This window comes from Amblyomma americanum, chromosome 4 (assembly GCF_052857255.1).
Source record: "Amblyomma americanum isolate KBUSLIRL-KWMA chromosome 4, ASM5285725v1, whole genome shotgun sequence".
Classification (NCBI taxonomy): domain Eukaryota; kingdom Metazoa; phylum Arthropoda; class Arachnida; order Ixodida; family Ixodidae; genus Amblyomma; species Amblyomma americanum.
In genome coordinates, this window is record NC_135500.1 from 200,834,780 (window position 1) to 200,857,804 (window position 23,025).

General features: G+C 47.7%; 1 protein-coding gene across 1 annotated transcript in view; it reads right to left on the bottom strand.

Moving 5' to 3' along the window:
* Positions 1–11,829, bottom strand: part of rdgC (retinal degeneration C) — a 174,401-nt gene extending 162,572 nt beyond the window's left edge. Inside the window, exon 1 of the mRNA XM_077662949.1 lies at positions 10,775–11,829. Coding sequence (XP_077519075.1) covers positions 10,775–10,853 — 79 coding nt within the window. The 5' untranslated portion in view covers positions 10,854–11,829. The remainder of the gene's footprint in view (positions 1–10,774) is intronic.
* Between the last annotated feature and the right edge of the window lie 11,196 nt (positions 11,830–23,025).

Below are 23,025 nucleotides of genomic sequence, written 5' to 3' on the forward strand. Positions count from 1 at the left end.
GACGACAGCTTGCGTACAGGCGACGTGTGTGCGTAAGCAGGTACCACCCGCTCTGTAGCACACGTGAGCCTTGCACATGTATGTACAGTATGCGCTTTTGATACTGTAGCAGCACTAGCGAGGCCGACATGCGGGAGAGAAATGTGTCACGCTTCCAAGCGACTGCAATCATTTTCAGTAGCGGTAATATCATGCCCACAAGCCACCACTTAAAGGACAACTTTAGAGATTCACGCACTCTGGTGATGCTTTGAATGCAGGTTTTCCTCTCCGCCCTGATAATTTAGGACCAACTTTGGCAGCCATGCGGTTATGCATTTTTACGGGCGTTTCCATAGCCTCGGTCCACGTTATTTTTGCTGGCAACACTGGGTTTGCGACGTCGCAAACATTAATAGCACGGTATTACCCGCTCCCCACACGAAGAACACATTTTGAGGCTTGCATTTGGTTGTCTTGGAAATTTTCTGAACGTAATCGTCATTTCCAGTCGATATTCCAACCATTCAACCCTGGTATGATTGTTGTTCCAACAATGTCTGTGTCGTCACTGCTGTGTTAACCGGAGCATCGACCGTAGCCACGAACCGATTTTCGGTTTCGGTTCGCTGTTTTTGCTTTTTTTAAAACAGTTCTACTTGGCGTTTCAAAACAAGGCTTCTTGCCTCGACGCAGGGGACATCTCACCCGACCTCCTTCATCGCTACCAACCTACATTGCCACTCCCACACTGCTCAACATGTGGGGCTACCAAGGCTACCCTCATGCACTACCTATGGGAATGCCTTACTCTATGGCCGCTTTACGAGTTGCTCAACCAGCTGGTCAAGCATGGCTAGTGGGCAGAGCTCTCCGCGAAGCCCAGGCCCATAGACTCCTGGACAAGTGGGAGTCTACCCTTAGGACTTCCTTGTTCTCGTGTTAAAATAAAGTTGCTACCACCACCATCAAGGAATGTGATGCGATAATGAACTCAAAATATTGGGACAACCCCCGGGGTTGGCCTTGGGCCGGCAACGTAAATTGTACAGCGGGGCCATATGCGCGATTGCGAAGAAATACAACAATGTCCGACACGAAGAGGTCGCCTACGCAGAGTACGTGCAACAGTTCGCTGAGGTCTTACTCGTTCAAACTATTACCGCGTTGCTGCTCTAATGTCGCGTGGCACAGCTCGATCACATTCGATACCTGACGCTGCTTTTTTAGGAACACCCCTTGTGCAAAACACTTGATGCCTGCAGATAGCGACACATTCAACATTCATTCATTTGTGGTCATTTCAAACTGAAATTTTAGATTGGAAATAAATTAGAGTCATATCACCGAGAGTCCGTAAACAAATTGGGGTGACTTGTAATGTAATACGACATTGATGCGTTAAATAAAAACATGGCACGAGGAATAGATATAATATCATTCAGAGCGATTTTACTACACACCCCAAAAACAGAAAGAAAAGAGAAACCAATACAAAAATTTCCCGCAGACCATCACTGAACACACGTTGTCCGATCTCCTAACTGAATTAAATTTCAGGGTTGATATACGTCTTTCCGAGGTAAACACCATTCAGCGACTGCAGTGAGCGCCGGTATACTCTCTGTCGGGAACGGCCGACGATTATATAGCCGCCCAGGTCGAGTCGTGCCTCCTTGTTTTGACAAGGACACCGCTGGAGAAGGGCTTGCGCTGAAATAAGCGACGTCCTGCTGTGACACCGTGCCGCGACGACGGCTAAGAGACTCCGAACTACTCATAGAAATATTCGTCCAACGTTCGGCCCAGGCTGCAGCAGCCGAGGCCGCATCCTATCGTAATGCCGCTGCACAGATTTACTACCAATTCCGATTTACGACCAGTGGTGGAGATGATCGCACCCGCTTGCATATACATAGGCACGCGCGTAGGCAGCGTCGGGGTCGGCAGATCGCGCCACGTTTTAGGCGAGAGGATACCACCCCCCCTCGTTCTCCGCCTCGCGAAGCCGCGGCGACGCGCCGCCCGATTTTCGTGGTCAGTGATTACGGCGCATGGCCGATTTGGTGCGGTCATGGCGCGCAAATGATGATAGATGAGCCCGCCTCGGCCGCTGTCCGGTCGGGCCGGCTTGCTTTTTGCTTTACTTTGCCTGCTTCGTCGATGCCTCCAATCTGTTCTTGCTTTTCCTTTCTTCGTTCGCTTTGTTTCGTTTCTTGCGAAGCACGCGCATACCCGCGGTACGCATCCTTTTGCAGTATTAGAGCGCGCTGTTATCCGCTAACTCAATCGGCGCTTTTCCCGATGCAGAGGCAGGCCGGACGAATAGGCACGGGTGTGGTCGGGAGGGCGTTTTTTTTTGTTGTATGCTCACAGCAGTGCATTCGCGCGCCGTTCGCTTGTACGCCTATACTATGCCAATACTCTGTAGATGCGTCCTTAATGGGCAGCAGTCTGGGCAGGTGCAAAGATATATAAGACCCGACGCACGCACGTTGCGAACGGAGTGGCAAGTTTGGTCGAAGTGTGCCGAGGAGATTAACCTCGGGCATATTATATAGGCGCTGAGAGCAAACATGTGCTACAGCGCTGCGGACGTGATTATATACTTACACGCGACTACCCCTCCCCCTCTGTTCTCGGCGATAATAAGGAAGATTCCCGGCAGCGAGTTGCTCGCAATTTTACGGTTACGTTGTGTCAGTGCGAGCCTGGGAGGTGATTCGGCAAATCGGAGTGAAATACGATTTGCGATTATGGCCCGAGTTGGTGCCAGGCACGGACAAGGCTGCGTCGTACAATCATTACGCTTTTTCCTGATTGCAGATTTGCGAAAGCCTAAGGCTGGATATGGGGAGAGGGGCGGGGGGGGGGGGGGGAGGGGTGTTCGTATTCTCCCGGTTTCATTTGAGCTTAGTTTATCGCATGTGCCGGTATTAGAACTGGGAACGCCTGCGATCAAATAACCAAGAAGAGGGAAGCAGTAGCTTGCGGAAAATTACATGGTGTGGGAACCTCGGCCTCCTCAACATATTAAAAACAGGAAGGAAGCTGTTGAATACGTTCCACGAAATGCGCATTTGAAATAAAGAGCCTATATATCGGGAACGCGACTGTGCAATTTTTCTGTATTATTTTTTTGCATCTGACCACAAATTAAATGAGCCTTTGACCGACGTGCCCTAAGTGCCGTTCGTCGAAGGTTCTACGGGCATCCGCTCTAGAATTCTGCTTATTACGGGCGAAAACTATTATGAACGCTAAGAGCGATCTTTTTTTTTTTAAAGTCTGTTCCCTGCTGCGCTCCGAATCGTTCCTGGTCAGTCTTATTTTATTTTTTTCCTGCGCGTTCGTTCCTTCGCGAAACTGCTTTTTAACACCAAATAATGGAATATGCGTCTTGTACCTCGCAATAAAAAAAAAAAATCAGCGCATGCGCTCAGTCCCTCCATTACGATGTTTTGCTTCGCTGCTTTACACAGTCTACGGGCAGTTTCCCTCAAGCCCCAACATCGCGGGAGCAAACAAGAACCAAAGATAAACGCCTTACAACCGGACGTTGCTCCCCCGAGGTTTATTTGTATTGTTCTTAAGTCCTTTTGGCCAGCGCCCTTTTTTCTCTGGAAACGTATTCGAGAGCTGCAAGTGCCTCACTATAGCGTTGAGCACGTTTGTTATTTGTTTCAGGTCTAATTTTTTTTTCTGTCAAACGGAGCACCGAAACCCATGGGAGCGCACTAGAAGAGAATGTTGCAACCGAAACGCGCGCGCAACAGAAAGATGTAGACTTTGCAACATTGGGGCCTGGAATGCTCCCGGAATCACTCCAGTTTTCTCGAGTGCCAGTGGGATATGGAAGCAGGGTAGTCGACGGCACTGCTGGAGTAACATAGGGGGAATCTAACTGGCACCATTATCGCAGCAACGGAATGCCAATTTTTCAATAACAAGGATGAAAGAATGGTAGAAGCGTTGTTGGCCCAGTTGGAGCATGGTACCAGGTAGAGAAACCAGCGGAACAGGACGCGTACACAGAAAAGGAATTCACAAGGACGACGCTGGAGAAAGAGAGACACGTTATTAATAATAATAATTAATCATTGGTTTTTAGGGGAAGGGAAATGGCGCAGTATCTGTCTCATATATCGTTGTACACCTGAACCGCGCCGTAAGGGAAGGGATAAAGGAGGGAGTGAAAGAAGAAAGGAAGAGGTGCCGTAGTGGAGGTCTCCGGTATAATTTCGATCACGTGGGGATCTTTAACGTGCACTGACATCGCACAGCACACGGGCGCCTTAGCGTTTTTCCCCCATAAAAACGCAGCCGCCGCGGTCGGGTTCGAACCCGGGAACTCCAGATCAGTAGTCGAGCGCCCTAACCACTGAGCCACCGCGGCGGGTTCACGTTATTACCCCGAGACAGGGTCCGGCCTCCTCGGGCAAGGGTACAACCTCTACTTCAGGAGCAGTGGTAAGGACGGCTCGGTTTTTGGTGGCGAGGCGAGCCGGCTCTCAGTTTTTAGACAGTTTTAGCTGTGCGTACGCAAAGAGTTAGCGTACGCGAGGAGTTTGCGGGGACGGTAGTGCGCATGCGCAGAACGCAAGCGCAAGCCTTGCGTCTTGCGTACGGTAGCCTTGCGTACGGTAGCCAGCGGAGTTTGCGTTGCGGCGCTTGCGTGGCTTGCGTACGCTAACTTTGACAAGATGGCGGCGCCCTGCTCGCCCGCTTCGGAATAAATACATGTCGCCGCTGGATTCTTCGACGCAATAGCTCGCTCAAATGGTAGCGGTTCGCTTTTATTTCGCCTAATCTTGCCCACACGTAGTGGTATAAGCGATAACTAGCCCCTGTTTTTCAGATAATTTGGCGATCTTCAAGCTCCTAGGCCTAACTATATTCAGTGTGTTTTCCTCGTAGCAACGACACCTGGCGAAGCAGTTTTCTAACTTTTAGCCAGATCTTGCATTTTCTTCGGTTTGCATAGTTTTTCTTCTTGGAACAAAAAAGGCTCCCAATGCACTCACAGTAGTTATCAGTAATCACGGATGAAATTTTCTTCAACCGAGCGTTGATGTGGTTTGACTTCTTGTCACTAGATGGCGCCACGTGCGCCTGAGGGACGCTACGGCACGGTCAGCTAAAACTATACTTCGGAGCGGACAGCGTAACGCACGCAGCGCCGTAGCTCTTTGGGTACGCAAGCACTTGCGTGCGCACAGCTAAAACTGTCTTTTAACTCCCTCGACGTACGTCTGACAGAACGTTCAGAGGAAGAGCCGCAGGTCTCACCCAGAACGTTCGTTCGGAACGTAGCCGCGTAACGCTGGCCATAGCACGTAACGGTGGCCACGTGCAACCGACAGTTGGCACGTGACCACGCGGCGGAACTGCAGGTACGAACTGTAACTGTATCGTCACTCAGGAAACAGGAACTGGCTTTTATTATGCGACCCCAGCGATCGAAAGTAAGAACCACCGACTCGCCGAAGTGGAATCTTAGATTGACGTCCTCCTTCCTAAAATTAAGTTCTGGTTTGAGCTAGTTTCGCCCCGCAAATTGCACGCTACGAAATATGTCAGCCGGCTTCCCAAGCAGCATAGATCATCGTCCCAATATTGCAACAGGATGGTCCCATCCTGGTCCTTTGTAGGGCCAACTTTGCCAATACAGTTCCAACGTTGGGCCAGTTACTTGTGCTGCTTGGGTTACTTCTTCACGACCGTGTTACTGCAAAGCTGAGACTTTTTTAATGACCATAGCAAACGTTTCAGACTAGCAAGCTCCTTTTTGGAACGTCGTCTGGCTTGCATCTCTCAGTAGGTCGCATGCAGAGGAGATCGCGATAAGGTTCAGGCCCAGAGTTCCTTTTTAGGGCATATTTGTACAGGGCGTGCAAGTTTCGTCCACGCATTCGTCTTGCGCTCTCTGCGGGAAGATAACGCACGCAATAAAAAAACGTCACCTGGGGAAATAACAGTCGTATACGTCTCTATCGAAGGCGATAGAGGCGCTCTCCCATTCCTTCGGTCTCCGTCAACGTAAGGCTGTATAAGCGCTGGATTAACGGGATGCGGGAATGATTAAAAGCGCGCCGGCTGGAGAGAGAGAGAGAGAGAGAGAGGCCGTGTGGCGCAATCGGACGGTCCTTAATGAAGGCGCACTTGAGAAGGCTCGGCACGGGCGCAATAATTGCCAGATGGTATCGCCTGCGCGCGCTGAGGACATCATCTGTCACGAGCGGCGCAGCCGAAGGTGCGGTAATGGCCGAGCAGCCAGCTGCGGAGGAGAAGTCGAGGAATCCGTCGCGCGCGCTTTCGCGCTGTGGGGTTCCGACCGGTTAAGTCCGTCTCGCGCCCACCGCCGCCGCGCGCTGACCCAGTTGTAAAAACCGCGGAGAAGCCGACACGCGATCGAGAAGTGGTCGGCTACGAAGCCGTGCACGAATGTTGCGAGTTGGGAGGGGTTTCGTTTGGGCGCTGACGCGAGTAGCTATGCTGTATGGAATGCCGGCGCATACGTCATCGCTGGAAACGGCGTGAGGGAATACAAGGCACACGCTGCTTAACGCTCGATGAGAACAGGAAGGCTCTATAGAGTCGTTTTGTGTACGCATTTGCTTCGTTTGCCTCGCTGTTTTGTCGCCTGCTTGTATCATGCAGCCCCCCCCCCCCCCCCCCCAGCAATCTTTGAGGACAAAGAAACAAAGAAGACTACGATGCCTACCGTTATAAAAATTGTCTATAGACAGTCTATAGATTTCTTATAGACTCTATTGGCTTCCTGTAGATATTTATTTTTGTCTATTTATTGTCTAAAGACAAAAGTCTACTAAAATTGCGTGGCCATAAATGTATAGAACTGCAGATTGGGCTAGTTGGTGTTGATGCATAATGGTGGTTCAGCAGTGCAAACACACACAGACCAAGAAAGAGACGAGACACAAACCAGCGCTGGTTTGTGTGTCTCGTCTCTTTCTTGGTCTGTGAGTATCTGTCTGCGCTGTTGAACCACCATTAAGCATAAATCTATAGATTGTCTATAGACTGTCAAATCATTTCTATAGTTTATAGACTGTTCTCTAGGGTTTATCTATAGATAGTCTATAAATTGTATAGACAGAAGTCTTTGAACAGTCTATATAGTGTCTAAAATTTTGTTTAGTAAGGCTAAAAGTCGTGCGCGACAAAGCGTCAGTGACGTGTACCATCTTGGGACAAACTTGCGCAATTCCTCGGCTCGACAAGGTTACGCGATTAGTATGCATACGCCGTCCACTTTTCTGACGCGTAAAGCAGAGTGCCGTGCAGTGTTGCACTCGCTGGGGATTACCGCGGCCTGCTAATGTGCGGTACTCTCCCCCCAGAGGCGCTTTCATCTGGAGCGAGTGCTTGCACTGCGGAGATCAGTGCCAGTGGTATGTTTGGGAGGCTGGCGCTAGCACGCCTGACTCGCGAGGCTCGTTTGATGCAGGCTGTCGAACGGATGCTTGGGATGCAATGCTTGTCCAAGCCAGGACGCAGGCTCGGCTATGGTAGACAACGACTGCTGTACAGTGCGGTAGAGACTGGCCAGTTTCAACATTTCCCCCTCACTCAAGGCTGGCACTAGGGACGTAGATTCTCGTTAAATTATAACGGTCGCTTCCAGAAACAAGGGACTGCACGGGAACGCTTTCCGTTGAGTCCGAATTGCCAAACGCAGTTGCGATAATTCTGCATTCTACTTAACCTTCAGTTAATGGTTTATGTAGTCAAGCGTTTAGGAACCGCGTGGCAAATACGACTCATACGCAAGCTTGGGGGCAACTGCACGGCCCAATGGTATAATTATATATATATATATATATATATATATATATATATATATATATATATATATATATATATATATATATATATATATATATATATATATATATATATATATATATATATATATATATATATATATATATATACACGCACACATGACATGACACATGACGGATATTTCTGCTAAGCCAGGCGTGGTGAAAGAACAATACATTATTCCCCACGGCTGTGTTTATCAACTCTTTCTCTCTCTCTCTCTCTCTCTCTCTCTCTCTCTCTATACATACATACATACATACATACATACATACATACATACATACATACATACATACATACATACATACATACATACATACATACATACATACATACATACATACATACATACATACATACATACATACATACATACATACATACATACATACATACATACATACATACATACATACATACATACATACATACATACATATGTGTGCGTGTGTGTGTGTGTGAAGGAAGCGAAGTCACCGAAACCAAGGTGCATAGGGGAATGTTTATATTTTTTTAAATTTGTAGTGCTAGTCTATGGTAGAATAATATTTAGATTAATCTGTCGCTTAACGAAAAATATTTATAAAGCTGCAGAAGAACAACCATGCCGCCGGTGGGATCCGAACCCACGTCCTCTGAATATCGCGTCCGGTGCTCTACCAACTGAGCTACGGCGACGGCTGTCCAGTCTGCTGCTTTTGTGGGTATTTATGTTTTGCGTGTAAGCTATCCTTGAGAGTATTCACCAGCGCCACCCTCGTCCATAGCGGTGGACGGTTGTTTTTTTCTGCTGCTTTATAATCAATTTTCTTTAAGCGACAGATTAATCGAAAAATTATTCTACCATAGATTGGCACTACAAATAAAAAAAATAGAAACATTCTCCAATGCACCTTGGTTTCGGTGACTGTTGGCTTCCTTCAAACGTTTGTCAAACGAGCCCCTCATTTCTTTTGCCTTGTCTGCGAATAGCTTAACAAGGGTCTCGGTTCTGGCAGTCTTGATGACGTAGGTAGCATAAGAGGGCTCTCGCACAATTTCCGCCCTCGCCGTTAGATGACGTTCCACGTCACACTCGCGTTATTACAGGACGTGCTTCGTCCACCGCTATGGACGAGGGCGGCGCTGGTGAACATTCTCAAGGAAGTTCCACGCAAAAACATAAATACCAACAAAGCAGCAGACTTGACAGCCGTCGCCGTAGCTCAGTTGGTAGAACACCGGACGCGATATTCGGAGGTCGTGGGTTCAGATCCCACCAGCGGCATGGTTGTTTTTCTGCTGCTTTATGAGTAATTTTCTTTAAGCGGCAGATTAATCGAGATACTATTCTACCATAGATTGGCACTACAAATTAAAAAAAAAGAAACATTCCCCTATGCACCTTGGTTTCGGTGACTGTTGGCTTCCTTCATATGTTTGTCAAACGAGCCCCTCATTTCATTTGCCTTGTCTGCTAATATATAATATATATATATATATATATATATATATATATATATATATATATATATATATATATATATATATATATATATATATATATATATATATATATATATATATATATATATATATATATATATATATATATATCGCTAGGTCTCAAAGTTAGTGGCAGACTCGGTGTGACAACGTGGGCAAGGTTTCTCCCACGTCCTTAAATGTCTTGAGGAGTAAGCTTAATGAGTATTTCAGTGCAGCTTGAAAACTGCTAAGCGGTCATGAGATATCATGCATTGATTCATTCCTTAATTGCTCGAAGGAAATATGGAAAATAATGTTTATCGGTATTAGATTAGCCTAATCAAGAGGCACCTGTGCAATATGGCGAGGTGTTACACCTCGTAGACAACTTTGGCGAAAAGCTCCTGTATGATTGTGTACTAAGTCGTAAGCCTAGAAACTGCAGGAAACGGCGAATCAATTCATTATACCTGCAACGACTTGCTGGCGTATAGCTGCCAACTAGAGTTTACATCTCTGGTGTTAGTTACTCTCACGCCAGTTCAGTGGGGAAAGGTTATATGACACTTCTTCGGCTTACCTGTTGTATTTATTTCAAAATATACCAATGAGCCCCCGAACATGTCACACAGTGTAAAGTTTTACGTAGCGAGGAAATTGACGACTCTGCAATGTAACTACTTCCGCTGCATTTACTGCGTTAAATGCACGGTGAAAGGTCTTATACATGATAAAGAAAAACAAAACAAAAAAAGGTTTTAAGGAACACGTTCATCTCAGTAGATAATATGGTTTGCACAACTCCCCCAGGGCAACGTGCACGGGAAAACGACCTTGCAGGAAAGGTCCGTGATTTCCTACGCCACCTGGGCGTTTTGCATTGGCCCTTCAGAACGTTGCCTATATTCGGTGTTGCGAATGCTGCCGGAGTTGTGTTATCTTGTTTACTCTCGTACACTTTTGTTTTCCTTTGCTTTAGCCCGATTGCCGACACATTGCTATCGGTTGTTACCTGTTTGCACGCTTCCTTATCTTATCCGGGTTGCACATCTTTCACGTACTGTCCTTGAGGTACTCTCATTAACTGACAACGAAACATACCAGTGCAGACTGAAATACCTGCTCAAAGACAAACCACTTGTTGTTACTACGCGCGCTGAATGAGCCGAAAGTTGCGTAAAGTATGGATGACAGTTTATTTCAACGCCGATCAGCCTCATAGACACTTATCTTATCGTGTAAATACACAGTGAAAATAAATAAATAATAAACTACACAACGAAATATATGAACGACAACCGCACATGTCACACGACTCCTCTTTCTTAATAGTTAATATCCACACAGCGAGTTAATTTTTTTTTGTATTACATACTTCAAAGGCCGCTGGCATGGGGCAGTCGTGGACACTTCACCGTCGGTCGGTAATGATTCATTATTACAGTGGCGTCAATGGAGGATGGATTGACAAACTCACCCCTTTCGGCGTTGCCCATGGCCTCCACTTTCTCCACGGCATCGCATTCGCTGCTCTGTTTCGTTCCTGTGCAGCCCATCTCTGCTTCCCCGGGCCTGGAAGGCTGTCTTCCCCTCGGAACCAAAGCTCAGCCTGTCGCGCTGCTCACGGCTCGCAGCGAAGACGACGAACTCGTCTCACGTGTCGTGCAGCCAACAGCGCATTCCACTCAAACAACGACACGCGACCCCCAATATAACACCGGTTGCCCCCCTCTAGAAAAAAAGGTAAAATAACCACGACTCTAATTCACTAGCCGAGGCGTCGTTCCAGCGTCGAGTGATCTTCCGCCACGCACTGGTCACTCACTCCCCGCAGCGGCCGCAAGTCGCCGTCGTCGAAGTCGTTGCGGTCGTCTCGTCGACGCTCTGCGGCTCAGCGGCGAAGCATCATCACGCGTGCGTCCGTGCGTTCCTCGGCGCCGAGAGTGTGTGCGTAGCGGTGAAGGGACGCCTCCGCGAGTGACGTGCCCGCCGCAGGCTCGCGCATCGCGGGAAAGCGTGACGCTTGGCTGAGCCCGCGTGATGCGGCGGCGGCGCGGCGGACTAGAAGACGGCAATGCACGCACGGCGAGCCGATCAGAAAACGGAGAACCGGTGGCGAGGGATCCTCACTCCGGATGATTGCAGGCAGTGCTCGCCGCCGTTGACATTCGGTGCAAGACAACCGTTGTCAAGTCTTTCTTGCCATGCTTCGGGGAAAAAAAACCAGCACACAATTTGCAGGGAGTGGTAGCGTGTAAGTGACAAACTGGAGCAGTATAAACAACGCTTTCTCGAAGTTGACGGCCAAGCGCAAGCTTATAGGACACGCTGACAGAGAAAGGGTGGGCTTCGGAGCGTCCGTGGAGAAGAAAGCAGGAGGATAAATTTGTGTCTTCCACCGAAAACGGATCCAAAGAAAACTGAACGAAACTCAAAAAGTCCGCGCAGTCTACGACGGCGCCGCGCCGCTACATGCTTGAGAAGAGAAGTGGCGATCGACGTGTTCGGTGAAGCACCGCTCGCAGGCGGTTTGAGACGCCACTTGCTTGGCCGCTCCGAAAAACGGCGCGAGGCCGGACGGGAGGAGAAAGCGCATGCGCGCAACGCTCGCGCGCATGCGCGGTGGCGCAGTTTCGCGCAGAGCAGACGACGCGACGCAGAACGTGCGCTTCTCGTGCCGCTGCGCGCTTGCCGCCGCTGGTTCGGGTGAAACACGCAGAATTGAATGGCGTTTGGGGCGCAAGTTTTCTTACCGCTGCTCGGCGAGCGGATTGCCCTTGGAGAAAGAAAGACACAACTCCCAAAGATACGTTTCCCGCGCTTTCTCCTCCGCTCCGACCTCGCGGCGGTTTTAGTGTTTTTTCACGCGCGCTTTTGTTTGCCGAAATCGGGCGCTAAATGACGCTGGGAATCGCTGGCAATTTGTTAATGCGGCGTGCTGGAAGAAATGGCGCTTGCCTCTAAGTTTTCTTTCAACATCACCGGGTGATAAATTACGCCCCTATTGAGCTGCCCCCCTTTTTTTTTCTCTTTTCAAGTTTCGTTTTCCTTCTACCAAGAATTCAGCCCTGCTTTCTTCGCCGTTATAACTCTTCTTTTTTAGAGTGGCACTTCCTTCGTCGCTTTACGTTGCCGGTGTACCGAGGAGCAAGGCATGGTGATGACTGCAGGAATTAAGTTGACGTCTACTCTTAATTCAAGACGATGAGCATAGTGCTGTTCTGGATGCCCACCAGTACTGCCCTAAGATGTCTATCTTCTATTTTTTGTTGTTGTTTGATTGTGAATTTGCGCAACAAAAATTTGAAAATTGGGGGGGGGGGTAGTAAGAGAATAAGCAATGAATACAAATGTCCCTAATGCAAAGAGTGCACCAAGGCCCATTGGTAGCTCAGAGTACCTCGGTTGCGCCTTTAATGAGCAAGGTCAGAAATAAGCGGTTTGAATGTGCAACTCAGTTTTGCGAATCTGCTCTAAAGGGTCATGGCCTCATATCTTAATTAATTTCATACATCTTACTGCAGTTTGCTTCGGCTTTTGTCGACGTCTACTGCAGCCCACTTCCTTTATTTCCGTCACTGATACGCCGCTCCATAGGCTGCAAAAATGTTTATAAAAAACGATTCATACACATCGACTAGAGTACAGGTAGCGAGGTAGAACGATTCCACAAGTTTTTACTCGGTGTGCCTGTGCTATATTTAAGGGTTAGCTTTAATGTGCTTGCTTTATTCTTGTCACATATGTCATTGTAGATGATGAGTGTGTATTTAATTACAAGGCAAAATATTCCACTGAATAAATGCAGAGTAACTACGACCGTTATAGTGCTAGGTGTGATTGCTTCAAACAGGCAATCGCATCAAAATTGTACAAAGAAATTGCTAAGACCACACCACATGCTTACACGGTTTTGAAAATAACGGATTAGCGGCCCTACTGTAAGACAGCAATTTGAGACCAAAGCTGAAAACCTGAATTAATCAACGCCCAATAGCATAACCCTCCCTCGCTTAGCGAGCCCCCCGCAGCGAAATGCATTAACTACTATTTTTGTTTTATGTTTAAATTAAACATATTTAATTTAAACATCAAACATGTTTAAGTTAAAACCCGTATTCGACCAAAATTCCGCGCTGACAGTTTAAACAGACACTGAGTATAACTTGATCGAATTTTTGTACTTAGTAAGAGTTGTTCCTGCAGCTCCTGATGTTTGTGTTGTTGATGTTTGCTAGGCAAGAAAATTCCACATTTACTTCTGTGAAAATCGGATTTAAAAATTACACATTTTTTTTGCAGCCACTTGATTCAAACTCGTCATGAGAAGACAAAAAAAAAAACTCCTTGAATACCGATTGGAAGCAGTCTGAGAGATCGGGCCTTGAAATTTTTTCTCGGTGCTTTCACAGCGATTAAAAATGAAAGTCAGCACAAAATCGCCTCGAAAAGCAGTGAACTCATTTAATAGAGCCCTTGTTTTCCCCACACACCGCGATCAGCCCGTAAGTCTGTGCACAATGATCACTGCTTTGCTGCATGAACTGAGCTCTCGGAAACTATTGTGTGGCTTCAAATCTTCTTTTCTTCGATTACAGAGACGAAATCTGTTCACAAAGCGGAAATGACGCTTCAAATGGCGGTTTGGAGTAATAATCAGTACAGTTCATGAATAGAAACATCCACCCATGCGGTAATGCAAGAGAGAGAGAGGGTTTATTGATAGGAAAAGCAGAGAGGTTGGCCTGAAAAATAAATATCTGGCCTGCTACTCTGCTCTGGGGGACGGGAAGAGGAGATGAAAGAAGGTCACGATGGGGGACGATGATGATGGGAGGAGGCAGATGAAAAACTACCTTAAAAAAAAAACAAGGCACACTTTCTGACACCACAAACGCGAGACAAGGTCCGTGTCGCTCAAAAAGCGTGAGAGCGCTCGCGTTGCCTTTACAGTTCTCAAACTATCTGGCCAAGCGCCGAGGATCAAATCCTCAGAGAGGAGCGATGTGTCCATAGGCTTCAGAGCAGATGCGAGTATGAGTCTTTCACGTGCATACGCTGGACACGCCACTAAAACATGTTCTATAGTCTCTTGCACGCCACATGTGGTACATTCCGGGGAGTCCGCTTGTCCTATTAAGTGCAAGTATTTGCGCGTTGAATGCCACGTTGAAACGTAGTCTACGGATAACGCATGCAATAAGGCGAGGTATTCCGCGAGGAACTGAAAAGGTCATCGTCGGATCTACGGTAATGCAGACTTCAACAACAGCTGGGTCGGTGCGAAATGCGGTAGGATACCAGTTGGAGTGTTTAGTTACTCTGGGTAGGTCTGTGGGATGTCTGCGGAGTTTATGCCGCTGCACCTCGCAATAGCGTCATGGGCAAGCCCTAATGAGTGCGTTTTGCTGAAAGTTGTGGAGTAGCCGGGTGCAGCAAGCAGTCATGGGTTGTGGGGGGGGGGGGGGGTATACGCTTTAGGGCAGGCGTACTTCACGTGACGTCACGCACGGTCGCTCATCCGTTCATATAAGGCGCCGTCAGGCATGGCACGCGCAGCGAAAGAAACGGGAGAAAAGGGAGAGCCTGAGGAATTGGGAGGAGTATGCGACGAAGCCGCCCACGACGACACGATTTCGCCAAACGTGCCATATACAGCTGTCGCTGAAAAAGATGCATTTTTTGCGAAAATACCTATTTCCAGCGGCTGCTATCTAAAAACAAGGGCTCGCAACTCAAACCATTACTATTTATGCGCTTACGTAGCAAACATAACCTTGTTGAAATGTGAGTTATACCAGAGTCCTTGAATACCTTGTCCTAGTCATGAAAATTCCACCTAGCGTTATAGGAGAGCTTTGTCAGCTGTCAGGAGTGACCACGCCGCGGCGCTGGCGGTCGCGTGGGGGCCACCGGGCGCTCGCCTTTGGCAGTGATGGGACGCGCTGGCACTGTGACGGATTCACTCGCAATTTGTGAACTTAGTTCTGTGCAGTGCGAGTGAATGCTGCGTAAGCACGCGACGACGGCTGCGCATGTCTTGCTCTGCGACGCGCTGCTGCGTCATCTGCTGAAGAACCGGCGAAAAAACGGCGAAAAAACGGCGAACGGCGTTGAGTGCTGTAAAGGGCCCCGCCCCGGCAGTAAAGCGGCAGTGTTTCTTCCGACCCCCCATTGTCCGCGTCTAGAAAAAGCATTCTGACATGAGTGATATCATCGCGTCGTCCAGGGTGTCGTCTCGCCGCAGCACGAACGCAGCCGAAACTTGCTGCTCCCGTTCAGAACACAGGAGAGACCTACGCTGTACTGGCTGATCTGGCTCGTAATCAAAATACCCCCTTCATTGCGTTTGTCGAAGCCGGTATAGGTATCTTGCCGTTTACGCGTCAGAATGCCGTCGAGAGCCGTAATCTGATCACGTCGAAGCGGAAAATTGTGCCTATTACACACTCGAGCACCCCCGAAGCAGCTGATATAAGCGACGCTAGTGCTAAGCAGGTTAGAAGCAGCTGCGAGCTGCGTTGATTGATCTCTCATTTTTTTATTGCAATTACGCACTCGATACGCAAACTTCACGTAATTAAGCTTTGCTCCGTACAGTTGCGGAGGGATACAGCTCGGTACAAACAGAGGTGTAGACGCAGTTGTGTCAAAGGGGGAGGCTATAGAACAACACAGTGTTTACAAAGAAGTTTGCGGCAGCCGTACGCGCCTTCGGGTGAGATGTAGACTTAGCGCCCATAGGAACACATGGGAGCAAAAGTTTTCAAAGCAGTCTTCTGATTTTGCAGTGCGCCTATGATGTCGCCCCTTCGAAAGAACAACCAAATTCACCCTAGAAGAGATTCTGAAAGTATGAAGGGTTATTTTGAAGGCGATGTATTTGTAGTACAAGTGCGCATTGAGCTGGGTGTTTCCCCAGCGGAATTTACTATGAAGGTGAAATACGTGTTCTGCACACATGGCTTACCGATATTCACACAGTAAAAGCCTGCATGCGAAACGGTCAGGAATGTGAACGATTGATTTTGTGGCTGTAGCTTGTGCCATAGCTCCGCAGTCCCGGCGCTGTTTCGTTGCCTCCAGGCTCGCCGCTTCATTGCCAGCTGCAATTTATGCCCCTGTATCAGAGTTCCTCTGAAGCTTAATTACTAGGCGCTGGATTTTCCTATATTAGTCCGCTGGCACTAGGGCCCCCACTCAGCGGTTTTGTCGATGTTTGTCTGTCCGGTCCCCCTGCGACCTGGAATATCTGGGTGGGAGGTGAACCACCTATGTCACGTGATCTTGTGACGTCACTGCAACCTGCTTATCGAATTGTGAGCAAACTGCCCACCGTAGGAGGTGGCGGTTAAATTAATGAGCAATCTTGAAGCGTTGTTCTGGAAGACCAACCAAGGTCTTACACTGATAGCCAGGCTAAATAGCTGAAAAAAGACAGCTTTAGTCTTGCTAGATTTAACTACCAAGCCATTAGCTCTGAAACATTTGTGGAGAGCACAAAAAATGAGATTTCCTCTATTAGTTAACAGACGCGTTATACATGCACTAAGACTAGCGTCATCAGCGTACTGAATACAACTTACGTTATAGGCTATGCTTGCAATGCCGTTTGCGTAGACATTGAAGAGGAACAGACCGAAAAGGCTGCCTTTGGGTAAACTACATTGAATCAAAAAGAAAGCAGACTTGGAATTATCGACCGTAACGACCTGCGTACGCATGTTTAAGCAAGACCGAAAAAGCTCCAGAGAAAGACCACGGACGGCCTAGCTCTCGAGTTTTCAGAGTCGTATTTCTCGGTTAAGAAGGTCGAATGCTTCGGTAAAATCCACGAAAATATCGAGCGTCAAGTTTTTGGCGTCGATATTTCTTAAAATAATTCCCTTTTCCAAGAGTAAAGCAGATTTCGTGGACTTGCCCTTTTGAAATCTAAATTGACTTTTACTTAATAAGGAATGCTTGGAGAAAAACCCATCGATTCACTTAGCGCTACTTTTTCGAGGGCTTTCGAAAACACGGGAAGAATAGAAATCGGCAGATAATTTGTCAACTTGCTCTTATAGTCTCCTTTGAAAACAACGGACAGTTCATGTTCCATTCTTTCTATTCTTGCAGGAAAAAATACCCAATGAGTAACAGTTTAAAAATATACCTTAGGTATGGCGTTAACAAATGTGCAGAAAACTTAACTGGCTGCATTCTTAAGCCATCAAAATCAATACAACTTGTTGATTTTACGTTCATTAAGACATTGAAATCTTCCTCACTGTCAGATAAATCGAAAGCAAAAGTTTTCCACCCTGTATTTAGAACGAAACCAAGAAATTTATCGGGGCAACCACTGGGTGTAATGCTTGTAAAAAATCATTTTATTTTTCCGCCAAACAAGAACAGGAATAGGGAAGCCCTCGATCCCAAGCTCACCCAAATGGCTTTTTTCGTTCTTATTACGAAAGCGTTTGTTTAAAAGTTTCCGAAACGCTTTCGCACCTTTACTGATATACACGTAAGGGTATGACGCTATCGTTTTGTGTGCGTATGACGCTACCGTGTCATGCACACACAATGCGCACAAATTATCGCACTCAGAACTGTGCTTGTATAAGGAAATGCTGTCGCCATTGAAAAGGTAACGGAAGTTAATTGATTGAACTGTCTGACAACCACTGAAGTAGAAGTCGAGTGCCATTATGTAGGTTGTCATGTTATCGTTGTGTTTTGCGCTCGGTTAAGCGAGAGAACGGGCCACCACATGATCTGCGTGTTCACGGCAATGATGGAGCTGTGGAGTGGAGTGAACTGGGCTACACTAGCAGACGATGTTTCGCGAGGAGGCGGATGCCCTGAGCAGGTGATAAGAGTGAACTGGGCTACACTAGCAGACGATGTTTCGCGAGGACGCGGATGCCCTGAGCAGGTGATGAGAGTGAATTGGGCTACACTAGCAGACGATGTTTCGCGAGAAGGCGGATGCCCTGAGCAGGTGATAAGAGTGAACTGGGCTACACTAGCAGACGATGTTTCGCGAGGAGGCGGATGCCCTGAGCAGGTGATAAGAGTGAACTGGGCTACACTAGCAGACGATGTTTCGCGAGGAGGCGGATGCCCTGAGCAGGTGATAAGAGTGAACTGGGCTACACTAGCAGACGATGTTTCGCGAGGAGGCGGATGCCCTGAGCAGGTGATGAGAGTGAATTGGGCTACACTAGCAGACGATGTTTCGCGAGGAGGCGGATGCCCTGAGCAGGTGATGAGAGTGAACTGGGCTACACTAGCAGACGACGTTTCGCGAGGAGGCGGATGCCCTGAGCAGGTGATAAGAGTGAACTGGGCTACACTAGCAGACGATGTTTCGCGAGGAGGCGGATGCCCTGAGCAGGTGATAAGAGTGAACTGGGCTACACTAGCAGACGATGTTTCGCGAGGACGCGGATGCCCTGAGCAGGTGATGAGAGTGAATTGGGCTACACTAGCAGACGATGTTTCGCGAGAAGGCGGATGCCCTGAGCAGGTGATAAGAGTGAACTGGGCTACACTAGCAGACGATGTTTCGCGAGGAGGCGGATGCCCTGAGCAGGTGATAAGAGTGAACTGGGCTACACTAGCAGACGATGTTTCGCAAGGAGGCGGATGCCCTGAGCAGGTGATGTGAGTGTACTGAGCTACACTAGCAGACGATGTTTCGCGAGGAGGCGGATGCCCTGAGCAGGTGATGTGAGTGAACTGAGCTACACTAGCAGACGATGTTTCGCGAGGAGGCGGACGCCCTGAGCAGGTGATGTGAGTGAACTGAGCTACACTAGCAGACGACGTTTCGCGAGGAGGCGGATGCCCTGAGCAGGTGATGTGAGTGAACTGAGCTACACTAGCAGACGATGTTTCGCGAGGAGGCGGATCATCCCAGTTCGCAGAGGCGTGTAAAGCTATAGCAGAGCGATACCTAAAAGCGCACGACTGCGCTACCTAATCCAGCGATACCATCCTCCCTCCCTCCGTAATTTGCTCCTCTGACTACTTAACAGACAGCTAAATGTGGCGTGCATGTCATACATACTGACCATTGTCGATTAAGATCGAATTCGGAAAGTTGTATTTGGCGTACCGTTATAGCTTCTTATTTTTTCGTTTAAACCGAAAAATGCCACCCCTATTCATGACCAGCAGAAACGTATTGAAGGGCTCTGGCTTTACTCATCACCGTTTTGCTGCTGCGTAATTCCAGGAAAAGTGATGTAAAGACCAATATTTTTCGAAAGATTGTATTGTTTTTATGGTTTAATATAATTCCGCACTATACCCCTGATGAAAAATCGCGGCATTGTTTACCTTAACGGTTTCTTGCTGAAATGTTACATAAGGTTTACAGTGAAAACAAATGCACCAAGCCTCACCGCTTCTTCACATGCCTCGTATTTTTTGCTGCTCGATGGAGGTGATCAGCAAGAGCATTCATGCACTGCGAGGAATCGAGTAGGAGCACCACTGCTTAGGACTACACTCTTAATATGACTTGATAACTGCATCAACTGGGTGGTGCCTGCCTGCAACGGCTAGCTCGGCTGCTATCGTTGCATTTGGATCCCCACACAATACTCTCCTTATAATTCTGAAAAAAAAACATCTGAGAATGCTTCCCCGAGCGCAGTTACGTGTTTTGCGCCGCACGGATTGCATAACAGCGCCTGATTCCGAATTTTTAATGAGCGAACAGAACCACTCTTCGCAAGCGCTCAACGGTTACTGCAGTGGAACAGAAGGTGGCGCTAAACATGAAAATATTTAAGCCTAGTGAGTAAGTCCGTCAATTGTGGAACCTAAACAGTCCTTATTAAGATGCCTGTTCACGTATTGTGCGCATCAACGCGGTTCACAAGAATGGTTTGTTTACCTTATCTGGGATCTTTACGCTGCTAAATTTCATGGCTTAGGTCCAACCTTTTTGCAATAAACTACCGCCATGTGTTCATTTTCTTTGATCATCTAAGTACATTACCAGCTGTGCAAGTCTCAACTAACGGCAGCCCCATTTCGTACCAGTTTTCGACTTCTAAGGCAAAGTTTCTTCCGTGTTTGTTTTTTTTTTGCGAATCCTGGCAGTGGTTCTCAAATTATGCGGCTACAGAAAACGGTAAAGGTCGTCGGCATACACTTTTGCAAGTTTTCGCCATATGTCAGCCTACCATAAGGATCGTTTCTTCATGAAACATATTTTGCATTTCAAAGCTGCGATATATTGATTCAGATGTGCACTTAAGTTCTCCTCTTTTGGCCATTAAAAACTTCAGTCGTGCCACTTTAATGCAAAGGGGTGCAGTGACCGTGTCTCCATTCAGCCCAGAGCACCCATTTCGGGGTTTTGAAACTCTCTATTTCACGGTCTTTTATCGCGACCGAGCTGGAGCCAGTGTCGGTCATGTATATTTCACGTCTCGGCCAAAGGGCTCCTTTGTTTAAACTAACCACAGCCGCCGCCGTTTCGCAAACATCTGTGGAGCAGGAAATTAGCATTGACAGCCGCTTGGGAGAGCGCCACCAGGATTTCTAAGCGCTAGCTTGCGCCAGATTCCCTTGAGATCATCATTCTTCGTTCCAATCTGTGCATACACTCGCGGCACATCTCACTCGAGTCTGCACTGCCGTGCAGTACAGAGCTTTACGCGAATTTTTGTACTGCGCTGAATCCGAGCATATGCCTATTCATTTTTAGTGCCGTTCGTGGGCTAGCGTTCTCCTCATTCCATGTCTCAATTTTTTTTCGCCAGCAAAAGAAAGTAAAGCGCAAAAAAGAGGCGCCTGCAACGCACGAACTCGCATGACGTCACTCTTCTGGACAGCATATTTGTGCCCGCTTCGCTTTTTGCAAGGCATTTTTCAATGCTGCGGCATTGTTCACAACGGCCGTCGTATAATACGCACAATATTAGTAGCCGACGCTTTTAACTCCAACTAAAGTTTGTTTTGACCAGAACTAACTGCTACTCGGTAATAGCTATTAATATCATTCGCCGTTTCCTCCAGACTCTTGAGTTGAATGATCAACCGACCGACCTTCCGACTAATTGATTGACCATTGATTGATTGGCTGACTTATTGGCGCTGTTTCTTACTTGTGCCATTTGTGCGCAACACATTGAGGAGTGGCTGCTCTCATTGGCAGGTTCTCTCTCTTCGTTCAGAACATGCCAGCGAGAGCACTCAGTGAAGAACGAGAAAAAACAGCCTGCACATCCTCCGAGATGACAGACCATGTGCAGGAGCTGCTTTTGCGCCTTGAAGAAAGATTTCCTGAATGCGTATAAACGCTGAGACAGTTCTACAAGCAATGTACAAGGGAAGAAATCATTGGTCGGATTAGCAAAAAAATGACTAGTACTCGATGAAAAACTAAACGAAAGGTATGTGGTTCAGTGTTCAACGCGGAGCACGCGCACACGGAATTAGAAGATGGGGTGAGCAGAAATGACTAATAGTCGAAATTCGCGCAATTAGGGCGTCAAAATAAAGTAAAGGGGGAGAAAGTGCTTCGCCATGGCGCAGACGTCAGTTCAAGCCTCCGGACCCTAGGCAACTGGAGCTGCACCTTGTCCGGCCTAGTAGGACGCGGATGACGGATGGCGCCGTGCGGTCGATTGTCCCCGTTGCGTATTGCGCGGTATAAGCTGGAGTCTGTACATAATGAAGCCATGACGGCTCCACGAACGATGACCGATTGCCACCTCTCATCCACGGAGTACTTTCACTCCTCCCGACCAGGGATGAACGGATTCCAGGAAAAACGCCTCCCAGGCGGCAGTCGGTGAAAGACAGCCACCTAGCGACGAGAGATGTAAAGTCTGGTGGGCAGAGAACAGTTTCGGAGGGCATACGTGTCCAGCATTGTGAGACAAAAATTTTGAATATTGGAAAATTGTAAGGTATTGTTATCAAAATATTGAAGGTAATGATCCATTCTTCCAATGTGCAGCAAAATGTTTTTTTTTAAGTTCTTCCATTGCTCGCATGGAGCAGTTAAGACTGCCATAGAAAACCAATGGGGAACGATTTTGACGATCGCAAAAACTTTGATAGCAAAAAAAAAAAAATACAAGCCTGTGGATGGGGATCTGCGGGTAAATTGAATGTTAGAGTGAAAAAAAAAAATGCGTTCATGAACTCTTTTTCGTTCAAAAATGGTTTTGTCTATAATTGTTGTTTATGTGTAGCCAGTATGTCTGCAGCAATAGTAATAATAATAATAGTAATAATTGGTTTTGGGGGAAAGGAAATGGCGCAGTATCTGTCTCATATATCGTTGGACGCCTGAACCGCGCCGTAAGGGAAGGGATAAAGGAGGGAGTGACAGAAGAAAGGAAGAATGAGGTGCCGTAGGGGAGGCCTTCGGAATAATTTCGACCACCCATGGGGATCTTTAACGTGCACTGATATCGCACAGCACACGGGCGCCTTACCGTTTTGCCTCCATAAAAACGCAGCCGCCGCGGTCGGGTTCGAACCCGGGAACTCCGGATCAGTTCCCGGGTTCGAACCCGACCGCGGCAGCTGCGTTTTTATGGAGGAAAAAAGCGAATTCAACTGCGATGATCGATGCTGGCGCTCGTGTAAGAGAACCGTCTTACCTTTACCTCTTGCATAAAACGAGGTGAGAAGAATGCTTCCTCAGAGACGGACGAAGAAGCTGCGCCATCGTTTCTGATGATAGCACAGTGACCCGGTATACACGTACGT